We start from the raw sequence: 20,120 nt of genomic DNA on the forward strand, positions 1-20,120 counted from the left end.
ACAGAGTATAGAAATACACACAAGTTAATTATTACACATTTAGGTACTGTACCGCATTGTGTGACAATATTTTTGCATTATTTTTTAAATCTGATAGCAATATTTCATCTTAAACCTTCATAAGGGGCTCATATATGATTTGTAATGGACAAAAAACATTTTATTCAATTTTGGAGAGATTTTGGATATGTTTCTGGACCCCTAGATATTTTAGACCACTGTGCTGACTGAAAGCTTGTAATTCCCACTTGAAAATGATGCAACAGTGATTTTCTTGAGTCAAAACAGTTGATTTGTAGTGAAATACGTGAATATGTTGTGATTCACAGCAATGCATAATTTAGACATTTTGGATGGATCTGGAGGTGCTGGGTACACTGCTTAGTTTTTGCTTCATACATCTATAGTAGTTCTACATATCCGCCCTTAGATTTTATGAACTTGTGGTCAAGAAGTTTTTGATCCAGCATATGTATAGTTTAACCTGCTGTATATATGCAATCTCTCAGTATTTCATTGCAAACTAAAAAAGTACAAATTCATTTTAGATTTTTTGTCTAGACTCTAGACAATTGCACTTGTGGCGCTTTATTTCTTCCAAAATTATGAATATAAACTAATCTGCGTCACTATTGTAAATTGTACAAATGTCTTGCTTCATTTAAACCATTTTTCAAGTCTCTGTGATGTTCACATCTGGAGTTATAAAGCTTTAAATAGGGTACCCCCTAAATGGGCAAGGATTGGCAAGATTTCACATGTGCGCTAAGGGGTTAAATAGGGTACCCCCTAAATGGGCAAGGATTGGCAAGATTTGGCTTATGCCCTAAGGGGTTAAAGCTTTATAACTCCAGATGTGAACACCAGATACTTGAAAATGGCTTGTACTGTCACCTATTGGACAGATTCATTTTCAATCAAGCCATATTGTACTACAAAGCGCGACAACACTGTGAACAGCATGTGTGGTATTACGCGCAGCTATTTTGGAAGGTACCCAGGCATCACATATGAGCGTATATTTCACAAACGGATTGTCCAAGAAAATATATGACCACTCAGTCTCAAAAGGGGCGTCTCTACATGTAAAACCAATGGTAAGGTTGTATATTTATTCCATATTTAGTCCTAGATATTGACAGTAGAATGATATGGTATGGTATTATTTTAGAAAAATTTGTCATTTGTTTTCACTGCTGTATTGGCATATCTTAGGGCTATTGTTGGGTTTATCTTGTTGCTATTAGGGAATTAGATTTTTCTAATGGTGAAAGAATATTTTTATGAATGCCCAGATATACACTATTGTCCAGTGTGTGGGGGGTGTAGTTGCAGATGAGACTGCAGGGAGGGGGTGCTTGTTAAATGAACGACCAGAGCGACAATGGCGGCGCTGTGAAACTCCGTATTTAGCATAGTTATTGTGTATCTCTACTGATAAAACTAGAATACAGAGTTTATGTTTTCAACTCATAGTTTGGTTGCAGGAGTAATAAATGTCTGAGTTGAGCAATTGTGGCACACCGGCATGCTGACCACTAGGGGAATTGCACAAAGGATTAAATTACAATAAGTGCGTGTAAAATTTTAGATATGCTTTCATTAAAAATTCAGGTTTTTCGTAAAATTAGCTTATTTCAATCCTGAGAAATTTAATACTTCTTCAAGGAAATCCAGAGTTCCCAAACTGTCATTAATTAAATTACATTTTATTTTTTGAGAAGATACAATGTCTTTTTAGATATTGTATGCATATGAAAGGCCACCTTGCTTCTTGCTAATATTTGTAGACTTCTTTACCAGACTCCTGCTCCAAAATCAGCATTGTGTGCTGTGCTATGAATAGATGCAGAGAGGGCATGTGATCAGGACGGATGTGATTATTCATGGGCAGTTCTGTGAAATGCCTCAGTTTTGGTCCATATCAGCATGGTATTATATACCGCGATCCCAATGCATGCATTCAAACAGGCTAATCTATACCCTCGCAGTTTGTATTATGAAGAACACAAGGTTGATTACTTCTGGTCTTGAGATGATACGTCTTCTTTTCTGTTTCTCTATCTTTCCCTCTGTTGTTCAGTGTGACCTTTTCTGGGTATAAAATCTACTAGAACAAGCCTACTCTAATGCATTTAATTTTGAACAAGCCTTATTGCAACCTGCCCTTGCTATTTATGTAAAATCAGAGTTTGAGAAACAATCATGAAAATGTGCAGTTTAGTCAGTTGTCAGACTTTTTTTTGCCACAAGTGACATACAAAAGTATATTTCACATGGTACTGTATACTTAAAATGAATGTCCTTATCAAAATTATTTTTTATTTTATATGCCACCTCTGGTTTTTTATTCACATAAAAATCAGGAATTTCATCAGGATCAGGAGGCCAATAATCCATTTTGTCTACTTTGAACCATTCTCTGGTGGATTATTTATTATTACAGTTTATTATATAATTAAGATGCTGTGATAATACTTGATAATACTTCTAGTACATGTTGGTGGGCTATAGAAGAGGAGATTGTAAAACCAGGACCTTCCTTTTTCTCGACTAAAGCAGAAAACTATTCTTCCTATGGCCACTATAATTGCAAATTAAATGTATGGAAACAGAGCGAAACATATGTACAATATTATTTACTTGTGAATTTAATGAACATTCCCCTTTATAGCTCTAAACCTTTCAATTTAGTAGTCAATGGTCTGATTGAGTCATATTGTAAGTGACATTTTCAACAACAAGAATGCACATTTACATATTTTCACAATAAATTTAATTTTTGAAAAAGTTTTTACTGTAACTATGTTTACTGTAACTTTGAACCTACCTTCTTTAAGAACATACATTCCTGTGGACATATAAATTAGTACAATTAGCTCTGAAAATACAGGTTTGGTTTCTAGCATCAGTTATTTTATATATCGCTTTCATTTGGGGAAGAGATCTTCAAGATTTTCATGAACTGGACTCGCAAACAATTTGGGATAGTGTTTTTCCATCCTCTAAGAGTTTAGCCGACAAATTTGTACAATGTGCAATGTGTCTGCTCCATTAGTGGTATTGTTACTGTATATGTTGTTATTGGTTAGGTCCTGTTTGTCTGTGTTTCACTACATTAAGCTATTAAATGGACCCACTATGATCATCCCTTGATGACTGTATAGACTGTATTCTCTAAATATATTTCCTAAAAGAAACTTCAGAGGTTGGGCAAAAGAATGGACACACTTAATATAAGAATATCAAGTAACTAATAAAGAGTTGGGCCATCCTTCAAAACAGCTTCAGTCCTTCTTGGAATGCTATCATACAAGTTTTGAATCATGTGTAATAGAATATTGAACCATTCTTCAAGAAAGAAAACCAATTCCTTAAGGTATAAAGGAGGTGGCAATCTACTTTGCAGTCTGCACTACAGTACTATACTATATAGGTTCAATGATGTTTAGATCTGGTGATTGTTGAGGCCATGGAAGGTATTCGACTTCATACTGATGTTCAGGAAACCACTCTTGAATTTGTTTGGCAGATGTACACTGTTTTACGTAGACTGGTTCACAGAGGTGTTAAAGCAAGTCTGTGGTAACACATCTTGTTAAGTATCCACATGTCACCATCAATGAGCTTGCATATGCTGTCATAATTGTCCATTTCCCTTTCCATTTTAAATAATTTTACAATTTTTGTGACTGATGCACCTGCTATTTGGCCATCAACTATTTAGTCTCTTTGTAATTCTGTTAGTTGCCTATGTTGCTTCGGAAACTCACATATCAAGCTGATTGTCAGACCTCTTTTATGCCTGACACATACTTCTTATTGGCATTCAACTTAATATGACTCTCCGGTGCGTCAGCCTTTATAACTGTGATTTATTTACTTCAAAGTAAAAGTATTTTTTCATGTGGCGTTTCTCTTATTTCATCTAATGAACTGCATACTATACATAGTATACACAGACAGTACACAGCCAAAACATATGCAGATCACAAAATATACTTTCAATGCTAAGAAGCACTCTCAAATGGATGAGACTAATAGCCTAATACAGCTATATATCCTAATGAACATTCTGTGAGAATCATTGAACTTTAAAACAACTCACACAGTGTAATTAAATCGCCCAGTTGCAAATCATAATAGTTCATTGAAAATATCCTTCACAAAAAATTTCAGCAAGTGTGTATAAAACACATGCCTTTTTCTGTAAGAATTTGGGTAACATTAATAAAACTGACCAGCTTAAGGATACAACACAATAACACAATGATCATTCTGATTCTGACACTTTTCTGCTACTTTATTTCTTTGATGTAAAAAAAAATAATTCTGTCCTCATAGCCTTTTATATTCTTGTGAAAGGCACTGTGCTAAATATAATTGGATTGATTGACTGAATCCACTTTCTCCCTCTCCTTTATGCAGGCCAGGAGATTACAGCTGAGAGCTTTATGGACCAGCTAGACAATGGCTACCTGTTGTGTCAGCTGGCTGAGACCCTGCAGGAGAAGTTTAGAGAGAGCAGTGGCGAGATCTCTCGCTCTAGCAAGGTACCAGTAAGCAGATGCACAGAAAAACATACAAACACACACACACTCAGTAAGCATACACTAAGTAAAAATGATCACACACATGCACTCACATGCCCAACAGCATACACCAACTAAAATACATACACACACCCACACGCACACATGTACATACACACTCACACAAGCACACACATGCACACACACACACTCACACATGAACATATGCACACATTCCCAGCGACACATGCAAATACACACACTGAGAGTGAGCGTGAGATCCAGGCCTAGGCCATTCCACCATGGCTTACGATTAACCCAGCCATGCAACAGCTGGGAATTCTTGGCTCTTCCCTGGCTTGGTTTGTGCTTCAGGACTTGAATAATGAGCTGTGTAATTAACTGTGTTCTAGGTGTCAGAAGGGGCAGTTCTTTATTATCACACGTGAGCATGGTCCAGTTGTATGAAGTCACAGAAAATATACAATTTTCAGTGAGCAAAAAAAGCAAATGAATCTTTGGAATGTATATTAAGTCAGAAAAGAACATCAATTGTTTCCATGGGGACTTTTGCAGTGAAAAAAACAAAAACTGTCCAGATCTAAAATTGGGGAGACATTCTTGGAGATATAATACCTCTAATGATTGTTTAAAATGCTGTCTTTTTTCTGATTATAAAGGAATTGGAAACCAAGACAAAATAGCAGCCTGTTAGACTGATGACATCACCAAATTAAATACCCCTTTCTTCCGTTGCCATTGCCTTAGGAACACCCCCAGTTCATGCTCCTCCCACTACAAACATCTGCAGCAGTTTGTCCATCTGTCCTGCCAGAACAGAGGAGTATTGCTTGCCTTTTGCAGTACTTCCTTGACATCTTACACAATGGCAGAAAACCTACAACTGACATAACCTGGTAGAAAGAGCCTGCATGGTGGTAGTGCAAATCCACACATCTTTTTGTATACTGGACAAATCTGCAAGCAAAACAGTCCTGTCCTAAAATATATTTATAAAGGGTCTCCTTGATGGTGTTGATGCAAGATTTAAATGAATGTACAAGGATTCTGAGTTAAAAGAAATATTTTTTGGTTGCACGGATATATCAATTGACTAGATTGTTTGATCTGTGTAAAACTGTCAGTCCAATAAACTGTCCTCAATAGGGGTACACAGAGGGCACATGCTGTAAAATTTGTACGCATGTTCAGACTTCATCCCATTCACAAAAGCTGCCCAGCTTGAGGAAAAGTTCTACCGTCATGTTTTATGAGTGGAAACAATCTCATAATTCTTTTTGTACAGACCTTCCCTTGTTGTGAGAGGGGTGAGACTGTGGATGGTGGAAGATCCCCACGCAGTGGCCTCTGTTTTATCTGGTGGCCCCATACTGCTTGACACTAAAGGCATGAGAGAACAGAAAGGAACAGTGAGCGAAATTCTAGCCCTGCAGTTTTATATGCACCAGATTAATAATGGAAAATCATGGTAAAAATCAAAAAGACCGAGTGCAGCTGGGAAATGCATTAAGACCTCTCTTTCTGATGTAATATAAAATGATAAACATTCAGTTTGGCCAGGTCACAGTTTGTGTTGGTACTTAGATAATGAGGCTGTCACACCCATATGAAACTTTGGCAGATGAGACATTTTATATATTACTAAAGGTGGAAAATGAAACAAAAGCGCTTTTCTCCTTTTCTCTGGGCCCCCAGATGACTCGGTCAATAAAAACACCACAAACAAAGGCTGGGCCCTATAGCTTAGACATCACATATTTGACCATGGACTGCATTATTAGGGTCCATTTACTTTCATTTATTACTAGTATTTCTCTCTTCTTAGTACTCTGCATTGTGCTATTGTATCTTCTCAGTTAATCATCTGGGCCCAGGAGTTCAAAACTTTTTATCTCAATCAGACCCGATCAGATTTTGAAATCCCATATTTTGTGATTCAGGATCAGACAACTCAGCCAGATTTTGTCACGGTATTTCGAAGCAATTCAGGATAGGATCACCCTGATCCAGATTCAGACTTTTCAAGATTACCAGATCCTGATTATCAGTGCTTTAAAGCACTGGAACATGAGAAAGATTACGATTTTCTAGCCTTCAAATTATATATAATATTCGGGGGGCTTTCAAGGTGCAATATGTAACTTTTTGAGTGTCAATTTTTATGGCCCTACAAATGTAAACAACCTTCTCTTTTTTACATCTAAATCTTTTAGCTCTGACAGCTCTTGATACAAGGAATAGCAATTTGCAAGTGCTTACATTTTTGTATTTGATTTAAAAACATAAAAAGTTCCCAATCCTGTTTTTTGGTTTTGAAATACCAATTTGCAGGATTTAATCCAATCCGATAGTCAAAATCTGATCTTTTGAATTCCTGGGCCCAGATTACAAAAAGCGATGATTCTGAGCATGTGGATTTGAGTTAAGCAATAACAACCAACATAGCACAAAATGAAAATGGAGGAAATGTTTTTCTTGAAAACTGATACATTTGTGTTGATATTCTAAACTTTATAGTATCAGTTTAACCCTTTAGCGCACATTGCAATACTTTCCCATTTAGGGGGTACCCTATTTAAAGCTTTATAACTCCAGATGTGAACACCACAGAGACTTAGAAAATGGCTTAAATGAAGCAAGACATTTGTACCATTTACAATACTACTTAGATTAGTTTATATGCATCATTTTGGAAGAAATAAAGTGCCACAAATACAATTGTCTAGGCAAAAAATCAAAAATGAATTTGCTCTTTTTGGCTGGACCGTTGGGGCCAGCCCTACAAATGCGAATGTCTGTGACTGAGTGATGAAGTTACACCATTGGTCGGCCAATTTATGAAGTTACACCATTGGTCGGCCGGATCACGTGTGTTAGGTCCAGCCATATACTAGGTTTTAACCTGGTCTTGTTTAGTTTCCAATGAAATACTGAGAGATTGCTTATATACAGCAGGTTAAACTATACATGTCCTGGATCAAAAACTTCTTGACCACAAGTTCGTAAGGGTTGAAACGTAGAACTACTATAGATCGATGAAGCAAAAACAAAGCAGTGTACCCAGCATCTCCAAATCTATCCAAAATGTCTAAATTATGCATTGCTGTAAATCACAACATAGCCACGTATTTCATTACAAATCAACAGTTTTGACTCAAGAAACTCACTGTTGCATCATTTTCAAGTGGAAATTACAATCTTCCCGTAAGTACAGTGATCTAAAATATCTAGGGGTCCAGAAGCATATCCAAAATCTCTCCAAAAATGAATAAAATGCTTTTTGTCCATTATAAAGCATATGGATGAGCCCCTTATGAAGGTTAAATGAAACATTGATATCAGATTAAAAGATAATTGAAAAATATTTTGTCACACAATGCAGTACAGTACCTAAATGTGTAATAATTAACTCTTGTATGTATTTCTATACTCTCTTATGTTTTCTTGTATGGGGATGGGACGTCATGAAAACAATTTTCAACCGTCCACCTCGTTTTAGCAATGTTCCAACTCTCATGTCATCAATGTTGCATGCATCACAAAAACTACTAAACTACCGACGAACGCTTACATTACAGTGTGAAATATCCTCATTATAAAATACCACTAAGCTATTTATATAACCTAAATATTTTGAGCAGTAATACTTACATAGCAATGATGAAATATGATAGAGTTCAGTAGATAGAGACAGAGACAGTAAATTAATGACACAGTTCTATCCGCTTCTTTCTTACTCCAGAAAATAATGTCAGCTAGCTCTGTCAGCAAACACATGGCTTAGCTGTGCTCAGAAATCCTCAATAATGATAGTATTTTCCAAGAAATTACGAAAAATCGTCACAACGTTTCGTCAGGTGCAGTGTATTTTACTACTACAACAGAGTGAATGCTTAAGTGAATGCGATGATGAGAAAACTTACGGTTACACTGAGATATAAAACGCTATTCCAAAAGCAAAATTAGACATGTTATACATCGTTAGAAAGCTTATACTCTCAACTACTGAATAAATAAATTGTCAATCAAGCCAGACTGTACTAAAAAGGGCAACAATGCCGTAAACAACGTGTGGTATTACGCACAGCTATTGTGGAAGGTACCCAGGCGTCAGAAATCCGCATCTATTTCACAAACGGATTATCCAAGATAATATATGACCACTCGGTCTCAAAAGGGACATCTCTACGTGTAAAACTAATGGTAAGTTTATACATGTATTCAATATTTAGTCCCAGATATTGACTGTAGACTGACATGGTATATTTTTTGAAAACTTTGTCTTGTTTATTTCTTTATTCAGTTATCAGCGTTTTCACTGCTGTGTTTGGCATATCTTAGGGCTATTGTTGGGTTTATCTTGTTGCTATGACGGAATACGATTTTTGAGTGGTATATTATATTATATATAGTATAAAGAATATTTTTATGAATGCCCAGATAGACAATATTGTCCATCATGTCATGGGTGGGGGGTGTAGTTGCAGATGAGACTGCAGGGAGGGGGTGCTTGTTAAATGAACGACCAGAGCGACAATGGTGGTGCTGTGAAACTCCGTATTCGGCATAGTTGTTGTGTATCGTCTACTAATGAAACAAGAACAAAGCGTTTCTATTTTCAACTCATACTTCGGTTGCAGGAGCAATGAATGTCTGAGTTGAAAAATCTAGGCACGCCGCCATGCTGACCACTAGGTGGTGTGTGCCAAGAGGTTAAACATGCCCGTTTGTGATATAGGTATGCCAGCACTGAAAATGAGTAGTATGATCACATAAATGTCCAATATTACGCGTTAGTATCTGTCACGGTACGGGGGGTTATGATCCAGGTGCAGAGTAGAAAAAACATTGGAGGCTCAAAAGGTGAGTATTAAATAAAGACTTTACTTTCAAAAAAAGGCAAACACAAACAGGGAACAAAAAAGGCCACGATGGGCAAACCCGCAAACTCAAGTATCCTGGCAACAGGTAACAAGCAGAAGAACTCAAAATACTTGAAAAACTCGGAACAAGGAAACGAACGATGAGGGCAGAAACAATACCGGAATCATTATAGGATCTTACAAAAATGGACAGTGGTTATATTACAGTGTTGAGTTATAAATAAAATAAGGGGACTTATAAATTAATGTTTACATTCTTGCAACCTGCGCGTGCTAGACAAATTCCACGTGACAACATGCACGGTATACTGGAGGGAGAAGCCAAAACCTGAGGAACACTGCATAACTTGAGAAAGTAAGACCACCCCCGTTAAATCATTTTATAGGCTTATTATTTATTTTGTTGTGTAGGAAAAGCCTGAATGCAAACGTTTGCTTTTTCATTTTAAATAATTATAGGCTAATCCTAATTTGTGTTTAATTTGATTATTTATTTAGGCTCTTACACTTGTTTAGATTTATTAGTCATTTTTAGGCTGTGTTTAAAGGGAAATAGCCTACAGAAATAGAATATTCTTTTGAAGACGAGAGGTCAGTTATTATTTCAAAGCTGATAATGCCGTGAATTTATTTGAACCGTTTGCATTTATTTTCATCTAAAAGAAGTATAATCTTAAATTGCTTAATTTGTTAATTTATTATTTTACACGTTTACTTAAATTTATATAGGATGTTACTTTTTTGTTTTTAAGAGAAATAAAAAGGGTCTCGTTGAAGACGAGACGTCAGTTATTTCAAGGCTGACAATACGTTTATTTAAACTGTTGTTCACAAACGCATTATTTTCAACTAAAATAATTCAAATCTTAAATAGCTTCATATGTTAATTTATTCTTTTACATGTATGTTTAGATGTATAGGCCTATATTAGGCTTCTTATATTTAAAGAGAAATAAAGAAGTAGCCTAGGCCCCTATCCTGTTGAAGAAGATATGTCAGTTATTTAAAAGCGGACAATGCCGTGAATTTATTTAAAATGTTTCATATGTTTAAAGCAAAATAAAGAAGTTATAAGAGCTAGGTTTAAACCAGAAATACCTGTGTAGCCTACTGTTTCATTATTCCGACAAATCCGAACGCAGGCTAATGCATTGTCGGCAATTCAAATCAGCCATCTGGCATCATATGCAGTTGTCTTAACGGATTTATTGATTTTAAATGCTCAAAAAGAGTGGCCATCAAAAAGCCCTGACCTGAATCCCATAGAAAATTTGTGGACTGAACTGAAAAAGCATGTCCAAGCAAGGAGGCCCACAAACCTGACTGGATTACAGCAGTTCTGTCAGGAGGAATGGGTAAAAATTCCGGCAAAGTATTGTGAGAAGCTTGTGGAAGGATACCCCAATTGTTTGAATCAAGTTAAGCAATTAAAAAGCAATGCCAATAAATACTGACGAAGTGTATGTAAACTTTTGACCCTCTGAAAATCTGATATAGTACATGAAAGCTAAAATAAATGTGTATCTTAACTATTATTTTGAAATGACCTCTTATGGAAATAAAGTAGATACCCTAATTGACTTAACACAGGAAATGTATGGTAACATGAAATGTGTGGAGTTGTGAAAAATTATATAATTATATAATATAAACCTTGGCCTCAACTGTAATAATTGAAGAAACCTGGTCACTCATAACAGGAGACCCCTCAGGTTCGGCCTAACCACATGGGTGAGACCTATGAAGGTTGGCACATTGGTAGAGGATACCGCCAAATGGCCACTAAACAATTTTAGCACTGACTGGCCACATAGGGATGATATAATCGTCATTAGAATTTCCAATATTTAAAAAATCATAACTTGTAGAGACTTCAAACCAAGCTCACAAGATGGCTTTCCTTCCTGTCATAAATGGCTAGCAGTTGTAATGTCCTCCATATTGAATTTTCCGCCATTTTGAATTTTTTCGACTAAGACATCTCCATGGCCACTTGACCTATCAACATGGAACTTTTCTTTGTAAGGTCCTCTAAAAAGTTATTAATAAGACAATTTATCCAATAGAACTGCAGCAGAATTATGTATTATAAAAATCACCAAGCACATTGACATTATTATTACATTTTTCAGAAAAAATATGTTTATTAGCCAACTATGGCCTTGATTAGTCACATGGGTCACTATGCTACTATGACTTCATGGTAGATATTTGTGCTTGGCTCCCTTAACCCCTTTGCACAAGCCTCCTAGTGGGCATGATGCCGGCATCCTGAAATTGCTAAACTCAATTCTCCAGCAACCAAACTCTGAGTGCAAACAACAAACTTTGTGTTTTAGCTTTATTAGTGGACAATACACCACAACTATGGCAAATATGGAGTTGGACGCATAAGTCATTCATTTAACAAGCACCCCCTCCCTGCAGTCTCATGTGCAACTGTACCCCCCAAGTATGACATGCTGTACAATTGAGTCTGGGAATATTTTAGGAGTTCATAAAAATACACTTTTATCACCAATATTTGTATCTTCATACCAAGAAGATAAAGCCAACAATAGCCTGAAAGTATGCTAATGCTGTGGTGAAAAATACTGCTCACTGAATAGGAAAATAAACAAGAGGAATTTTTGCGTAATTATGCCACATCATTCTACTATCAATATCTGTGACTAAATATGGTATAAATATACAAACTCACCATTAGTTTTACTAAAGATGTCCCTTTAAACAGAGAAATAGAATGTGTGTGTATTGGCCATGTGCAAAACCCCACTTACTTTTTACACTGTTGTGACTCTTTTCAGTTCACTAAATGCAAATGACATGCCTGAATGGAAGTTTATAACAATGATTGAGAGGCACATTCTCCCATAGCACACTTGGATAGGCAACAGCACCCCCGCGACCCTGCCCAGGATAACCAGGTACGGGAAAATGAGGCAAAAGTGAGTTACGTGAGTCAAAACAGTTGATTTGTAGTGAAATATGATTATATTAGGATGTACTGCAATGCACAAGTTAGACATGTCATATAGATTTGGAGACACTAGGGGACACCAGGGTACACAGCATACTTTTTGCTTCATAGATCTTCTGTAGTTCCGCACATCACCCTCAGATTTTGCGCACTTGTGGTCAAGGAGGTTATGAGCCAGGACTTGTCTAGTTTGAAGAACAACCAAGCCTCTTTATTTCTACTTAACTAAGATTCTATGCATAATTTAACTAGTTTTAGTTAACATAAAACGTTAGTATTGTAAATTGTGCAAGTGTCTTGCTTCATTTACAGTGGTTACTGGTTTCATTTGGCGCTTCTGCCGCGAGAGATCTTCCCGGCAGCAGCAAATTTGCATATTTTCTTTGTATTTCTACAGGAACTACTTTTGTTCGCAAAACCATCACCAGGTGGCAAATGTGAGCACTCAAAACCATATCTGGCAGTTAACACTTCAACTGTGGCAATCACGAGCAAAGTAGGACAGTGTTACCGCTGCTCTTATTTTAACATTTTTGTGTGCATTTGAGTGACATTTACATCTATAAACGGTTGTTCAATGAACGTCATGGTCAGACTGTGAAACTTAATAATAGTCAGATGATTTTGAGCACAGTCTAAAGTCACCCATGTTAGTTTCACTTAGGATATAGGGGATAGTTTGTATAAATGTAACGCATCATAAATGTAACACGGTAAATAACTTTCTGTTCACTGCTGCTAGTCGTCATTTGAGTATTGTATATGCACAATTCAGTCCTATACCAAATGATTAATGGAAAACAAACAGCATTTATCACACACATTTATTATAAGCACACACCAGATAGGCCTGTATAGTAGGCTTTGGCTATTTGGTTTTGTGTGAATTGTTTTAAATTAGAATATATTCAAGGTAAATTTCCCGTAGTCGTTTATCTCCTGCCAGTGTCTGTTTCCTCGTTTACCGAATAGGGGAATGGACAATTATTGAAATGACTGAATTATTTAAATACTCAAATGTTAAACAATAATGTTTTATTTGCTCATGGTTGAAGGGGAAATGAAGGAAGCGAGTGAAGATAATGTCGGTTCATTCCCGTGATTTGTTTTGTTTGATGTTTTTTTTTGGAGGCATTTTTGACAGAGACCGGCAAAGATGTGTGCAGAACATAGAGTGTACATAAGAAGTGGAGATGGTAGGAGGGGCCTGGGAAGTAACGGGGAAATCGCCTCTACTGCACATACTTCAGGGCAAAAGCGCTGGCTGCTCATTGAAGTTAATGTAGAAATCCAAGGTGATTTAACAACCAAGGAAAACCTCATCGGTCCATTTTTTGTGATCAGAAATTTAATTATGTGCAGCAGTTTCTGAAACAATGGTTGTTGTGGTCCAGAAGTCTTGGGAAAATGTATTGTCAATTTATTCTCGGTAGCACTGTATCCTACAGTAGCCTACAGTGTGAATATAGTTTATTCCACTGATAATGTTTGATGTTTGATCGTTCAGTTGCTAAATAGCCTGCCAGAAGAGAGACAAACACATTCGCACATCCGCATTCCGCATCAACACCTGGATATTATCAGGCAGTGGGGATGTGAAGACAAGCCAAACTCCAGTAAACTGCCCTAAAATGAAAAGTAATCCCGTCAGACTTGGCCTATATTATTGAGTTTGTTTGCTTAACACCCTTACGTTCACAAACCCCTAAACAAATGACAAAAGTTTTAATTAGTAGGCTAGCTGGCAAGTATTAACTATCACAAACAAGTGGCTTCTATGCTGATACCAGCCCAACATCAGCTGGTATTAGGGATTTATTTTTCCCAAATACTAATGTTATTTTAAAATCACAGAGGTATACTCATTTTAAGATTGCGAATCACACCGAAATGTAATGCGGCATGACGTCAAGTACAATGCAGAATGGTGGAAGCTGTCCTTATGAGGATAAATTACACTCTGCTGCCCCCTACTGTCAGAACCCTGCACGCATTTCCTTCTGGCCGGCAGAACTGCCGCCGCACAGGCAAACACGTCAACTGAAACCAGTGACCACTGTAAAGCTATTTCCCAAGTCTCTGTGATGCTCACATCTGAAGTTAGAAAGCCTTAAGTAGAGCACCCTCTAAATGTGCGAGGATTGGTCAGATTTGCCATGTGTGTGAAGGGGTTAAATCCATTGGTATCTGATATCCAAAATGACCACATTTCTAGACAACACAATGGTTTTCATCAATTTTAATTAAAGTAGTAACTGTTAACATTACTACTGTTACTATAACAGTAATGTTATGGTAACCTACCTGTGGTGCATTTTCTCCTTCCTTCTCCTCTAGCCTTTTTTTTTTATAGACAGATTTTTTAAATATCTGTCAAAAGTGAAAACGTAACATTTTCATTAGCTTATTCTAGCTGTCTAACCTAACGTTAGCTGGGTAAATGCTGATGCTTGCTAAATGCTAGTTAACGTTAATCCAAATAGTGCTGATAATTTTGCAGTCTTGCTTAGGGCAGAGGACACTTTCTTTTGAAGACACGATTTATAACAAATCAAATCTATTACAAATAAATCTAATTGACCAATTTTGAAAAACATCTCATTACTTGGCACAGATATGGGCACACAACTGTCCTTCAGGTTATGTTTGTGTTCATGCGCTGATGTATGGCTGCCCAGCTCGACTTACACCTGCTATGAGTTACGAGATGGTGGAGCAGCTTGTGCAGTCGGGTGTATGTCACTTTGACATACTGAAAGACACCTGAAAGAAAAAATAATTAATAAAAAAGTAGTGTGTTGCTTGCAGAAATAAGCAAATGATTACTGAAAAATCTTTTTGGGCGGGAGCAGAACTATTTGGGCAGGCCACCCAAATAAAGTCATTGTACGGGAATCACTGAAATTCCAGTTTCAGTAATGTGTACATAGCAGTGACAAATTTGTATATTCATTGGTAATCAGAACCAAAGAATCCAATTTAAAATTAATTTTAAAATTACTGGTGCCCGAGACAGGTCCAAAAGTTTATGGGGTGGTCCATAATCTTAAATTTAACATATTTTAAAAGTTGATGTATGCCATCATATATTTTCTGTTTTTGCAAATTGTTTCTTCTGGTGCTTTGTCCTCAGGAATGGCAGGTAGCAACTACTGTATATCCCTTGATAATGGAATTAGTAATACACTTATGCTGCTTATCTAATAATTTCACATGCCTCTCAAGTTATATGGTCAGGAATTTCTACTGATTTTTGTCATGATTGTTACCTTTAACTTCCAATACGACCAACAACTATAAGTTTTTGTAGTTGTAGTAAACCAAGACCATCATATGTTTAGGTTAACCTAGATTCCTCAGGTTACTGCAGCCATGGTTCATCCAACAGTGCCATGTATTACCTAACTTGGAACAATATATGTGACGACTCATGAATTGTGGAAAATTGTACTGTCCTCTATGCATTTTTAAAATGTTTTTTAAGGGTATGTAGCATATGCTTCAAATTTTGGCCTTAATTTAGCAATTTTTTCACTGTGGGCCTCTGTGTGGAGGTCTAGTGCTCATGTTAGGTTTGGTATTTTTTCACAAGACACTTCATGGGAACACCCATTAAGACTTAACTTAATAGAGTGAAATGTTCATTTAACTGGTTTAGTTCCTACCAATGGTATATTCTTCAGGAAAATAGGGAGCTGATTGTATATGTGCAAAGGAAAAAAAGGATTGACTAGCAGTGGAATCTCATTTTATAGCTTTTGGTTTGACTCATATAGTAAATTGAATTAGCCAGTCAGGCGCATAATCATGTAGTACTATGAGACAGACCAGGTTGACACTGGTGGAAATATATCCACCACTTCCACTGTTGTGCTCTGCTTATAAACCAACGGTCAGTTACTTCTAACAAGTAATTATTTTGTGTAGTTGGGGCTGAAATTGGAGGTGGAGTTTTAATTTTAAAGTTAAAATGTGCTGAACTTTAATTATCTAATGTTATTTTTGTGGGTGCTAAATCTTTACTGAATTAAATGTACAATATTACAATAAGAACGACAGCACTCGTAATCAACTCTTTTTATTGGCTCGGACATGTTTCGGCAATCAAGACTTTGGCCAGAAAAATACCTTATGTAAGTATGTGAATGCAATTGACTAAGTGGGTCGACGCACTGCAAATGTAAGGCCCGGTTGTACATACTCACTGTGCATCCTTATGTCCCTGTGGATTTATGTAATAAACTCGAGTTCTCAAGGGGGCAACCCATGGCCATTCCTTTCACTTGTAAATAATATTGATGCTGAAATTTAAAATAATTTTTTTGTTAATATTGTTTCTGTTTGCTCCATTAAAAATTCAGTGGGAGGAATCTTTTTCTCCTCTCTTGTGTTTAAAGAATGATGTAAAGCATTTAGACCCCCCTGATGAGGTACAGTATAGTGTATAAGTTTGAAACATCCAAGGTACACAAGAGGTCAGATGATCCCAAGTTGAAGCTTTCAAAATGTTGTGGGTTGGGTTCCTTTGATCTCTTGTGTACTTGGATGTGTCATTATACACTTATACCCCTTATACACTAGTATACCTCATCAGGAGGGTCTGATAATGTCTGTCTAAATTATTGTTGCAATGAGTTATGCAAATATTATTGAAATAACCTGTTGATTGTTCATAGCTTATCATGTCATGTGTTTAAAGATGTATGCCACTAATTTTGAGTGCTGTTCTTCTTATTGTAATAAGATATAATTTCCAGATGCTGTAGAGACAGTATTTGGAGAAACCACCATGCCTTACAGCTCATTTTATGTACGGTGTAAAAAGCTGGATGGACAGAGTCCTGTCAATGTAACTAATAAGATATACTTTATGGTCCATTTAGATTTATTGTCTTGACCAAAATAGAGCCTAAATTATAGGTTAATTCTGTCAGAGCAGAACATTGGATATGTGATAGATTTGAGTAGTTTTAACCTTGTAATCCATGGAAAATAGCATTCTTTGTTGTATTTTCAGTATATGTAGTGGATGGTTCAGTCTAAATCAGTGGTGTCAAACTCGTGCCATGGAGGGCCGTGTGTATGCAGGTTTTCATTCCAACCAATTAATGCTGCCTTAATTGAGTCAAATTACTAATTCAGCCATATGCGTTTAACTGCATTGAAGCACAGAATATAAGAAAATTTTTATTTAGACAATGCGGGTCACCATAGACGTCGGGTCACCATTGTGCACAAAGCTGCATCCCTAATTCAGCAAATAATTTAACTAATTATATAATCAAGTTCTGAGGCTGGAATGAAAACCTGCATACACACGGCCCTCCATGGCACGAGTTTGACACCACTGGTCTAAATTAATGTGAATAATGGTATTCATGAATTTGTATGTTCTGTGCATGCTGACATGGGAGAATCTTTTCCTGAGGTGCTCTTAATTCCTGTCTGAATATTAACACTGTGCATGATGCTTTGGATAATGATAAAAATCTGTTTCATCCTTACACTCTATGGGGCACTTTACCTGTTGTGCAAGAGTTAGTTTCAAAACCTTCTATATTGCCTTTGTTCTAGCTTTGCCATTAAAAGTGATAAAATCACCCTTTTCCTCTTTTAGGTTAGAGCTGTGACATTTATTTATCAATGTCCTGATGCATTAGCAAGCTGCTAATGCTGCAACCCCTGATTCAAATGTGAAGGGAGCAGCACTTGATGTCATCACTCAGAGAGCAACGCCTCAAAGAGAGAGACCTATTGATGTGAGAGCCAGAGCAGAGATGAATACATTTCCCCTATGCAGCTCTGAGACACATAGAAACTGGAGAAAGATCCATCAGCTCATTAGATCATGAGAGAGGGATTTTTCAGGCTGGCTGTTGCAAACCATTTTAACAGAAGAGAAAATAATAAAATGCCTCTTTTGAAGCTCAGAGGCCTTCCATGCGTCATTAGCTGTTTGCCTATGTATTAGAGTTTTGTCAGAAAGTACTATCCAAATCTATTTCCTATTTCGGGCCTATACCTTACTCAGGCCTACACACTCAAATCTGAGCCTTACTAGTGTAGCAGCTAATTGTATTTTGCAGAAAATCTTTCACAAGTGGAAAGAAGTACCAAAATTGGCACAAATACTCCTTAGGGATTGTTCTTTTGATAAAAACCCATTAGCCAACCAAAAATCAAGATGGCCACCATTTCCGGCCCGGAAATACTATTTTGGGGGCAACTTTGTGTATTTGTGTGAATTGTCCAATATGAATGATCTTGTTTTTGTATGTTGCATCAGCACTTCAGGACCACTCCTTTTTGTTTTTGTTTTTGTGTTTTGCACTTCAGAGCCACGGTAGGGTTATGGTTTATAGGTGGCAACTAGCACATGGATATCAAAACCTCACATCTCAATTTGAAGCAGCCAGTATGAACATAAAATAAATCCTTCAAGGATTTCAAATGGTACATTTCTACAAAAACACCTGCCTTGTTTTTGCGATTTGTTCACTGTTCTGAATTCCTGCCTTCATTTGGAACAGTAGCATTGAAATAGTTTGGATGAACCCCTTCTGTGCATCATCTGTTAGCATTTCACTCCTGTGCTTTGGTAATCACTGAAAGGAAGCCAGCACATGGACAGGGCTCTCGATTAGACACAGGCACTGTGTTATACATAGCACAGTGCATTTGCACAGTGACTTTGACCTGAATTTACTTTGCCATTGTAGAACAAACGCAGTCCCAGTGTTTCTTTCTCTTTTGATATAATTGTTTTTGTAGAACTAATCAGTCATGTTTTGGAGAAATCTAGTGTTGTGCAAAATTGTATTTAAATAAGATGAAAAGTATATGAAGCCCCTCCCATGAGGTTGTAGAATTTAGGACTATAAAAGCAATCTACAAGTAGAGAGCACTGCTAGAATGTGGTGCTTGGAAAGCCAGACCCAAGCTGATCTGACCATTGGATAACAGCACCAGCAGTGATTTGGGGGTTAATCTGATGGGGCAAATGAGGGAGCCCAGAAAAGGCACTGGAGAAGGGAGAATTCTCGACACAAGGCTGGATTTTTCCAGCATAACGTCATTGCACCTTCCTTTCTGCTCAGACTCTCACATCCTGTATAAAACCACGGAAAGCCACATAAATCTACAGGATCAGATTGGGGGAGAGAGGGGGGTGGCAGAACTAATCGTGTAATTTGATCTCAGGTCAGACAAGACTGAGTTGGAACCCCCCACCCCCCCCCCCATCCATAGCTGAAGACACTCGCCTGGTTTCTCCAACATGGAAACCCAATCAGCCCTGACATCAACATTATCGATCTGTGAAAGGCAAATTGGCCTCTTTTCCCCCAATCTGTATGTGAAACCAGAGACTAACAGATGGGCCAGAAATCTGTCCAGGCTCAGAGAACTGTGGAGTGGTTCAGTAATGTAGTGGGTGGGTTTGCATCTGTGAATCAGAATGGAGAATAATGGTAAGTAGCCCCAGCTTGCTGCCAATGACAACAAAAAAGGAATGTTCCAAACTGATCTGGAGTTTAAGGTAATGGCATGAATTTGGAAATTGAAGGGGTGGCTCACAAGAGTGAAAGTTTGTGCGATGGATTTTAGAAGGTAATGGTAAAAGCTGAAAAGTACAAGATCTGATTTATGCAGGTTAATATTCTGTTTAAATCTGATGCTGTTGAATCTTGAAACTCTTTTATTTAT

General features: G+C 37.1%; 1 protein-coding gene across 6 annotated transcripts in view; it reads left to right on the forward strand.

Annotated features, from left to right (window-relative positions):
- Positions 1-20,120, forward strand: part of LOC135255022 (growth arrest-specific protein 2) — an 82,625-nt gene that overhangs the window by 27,193 nt on the left and 35,312 nt on the right. For all 6 annotated transcript variants that reach the window (XM_064335698.1, XM_064335699.1, XM_064335701.1 and 3 more), the window contains one exon: positions 4,429-4,553. In XM_064335698.1, coding sequence (XP_064191768.1) covers positions 4,429-4,553 — 125 coding nt within the window. The remainder of the gene's footprint in view (positions 1-4,428; positions 4,554-20,120) is intronic.

This window comes from Anguilla rostrata, chromosome 5 (genome assembly GCF_018555375.3).
Source record: "Anguilla rostrata isolate EN2019 chromosome 5, ASM1855537v3, whole genome shotgun sequence".
Lineage (NCBI taxonomy): Eukaryota > Metazoa > Chordata > Actinopteri > Anguilliformes > Anguillidae > Anguilla > Anguilla rostrata.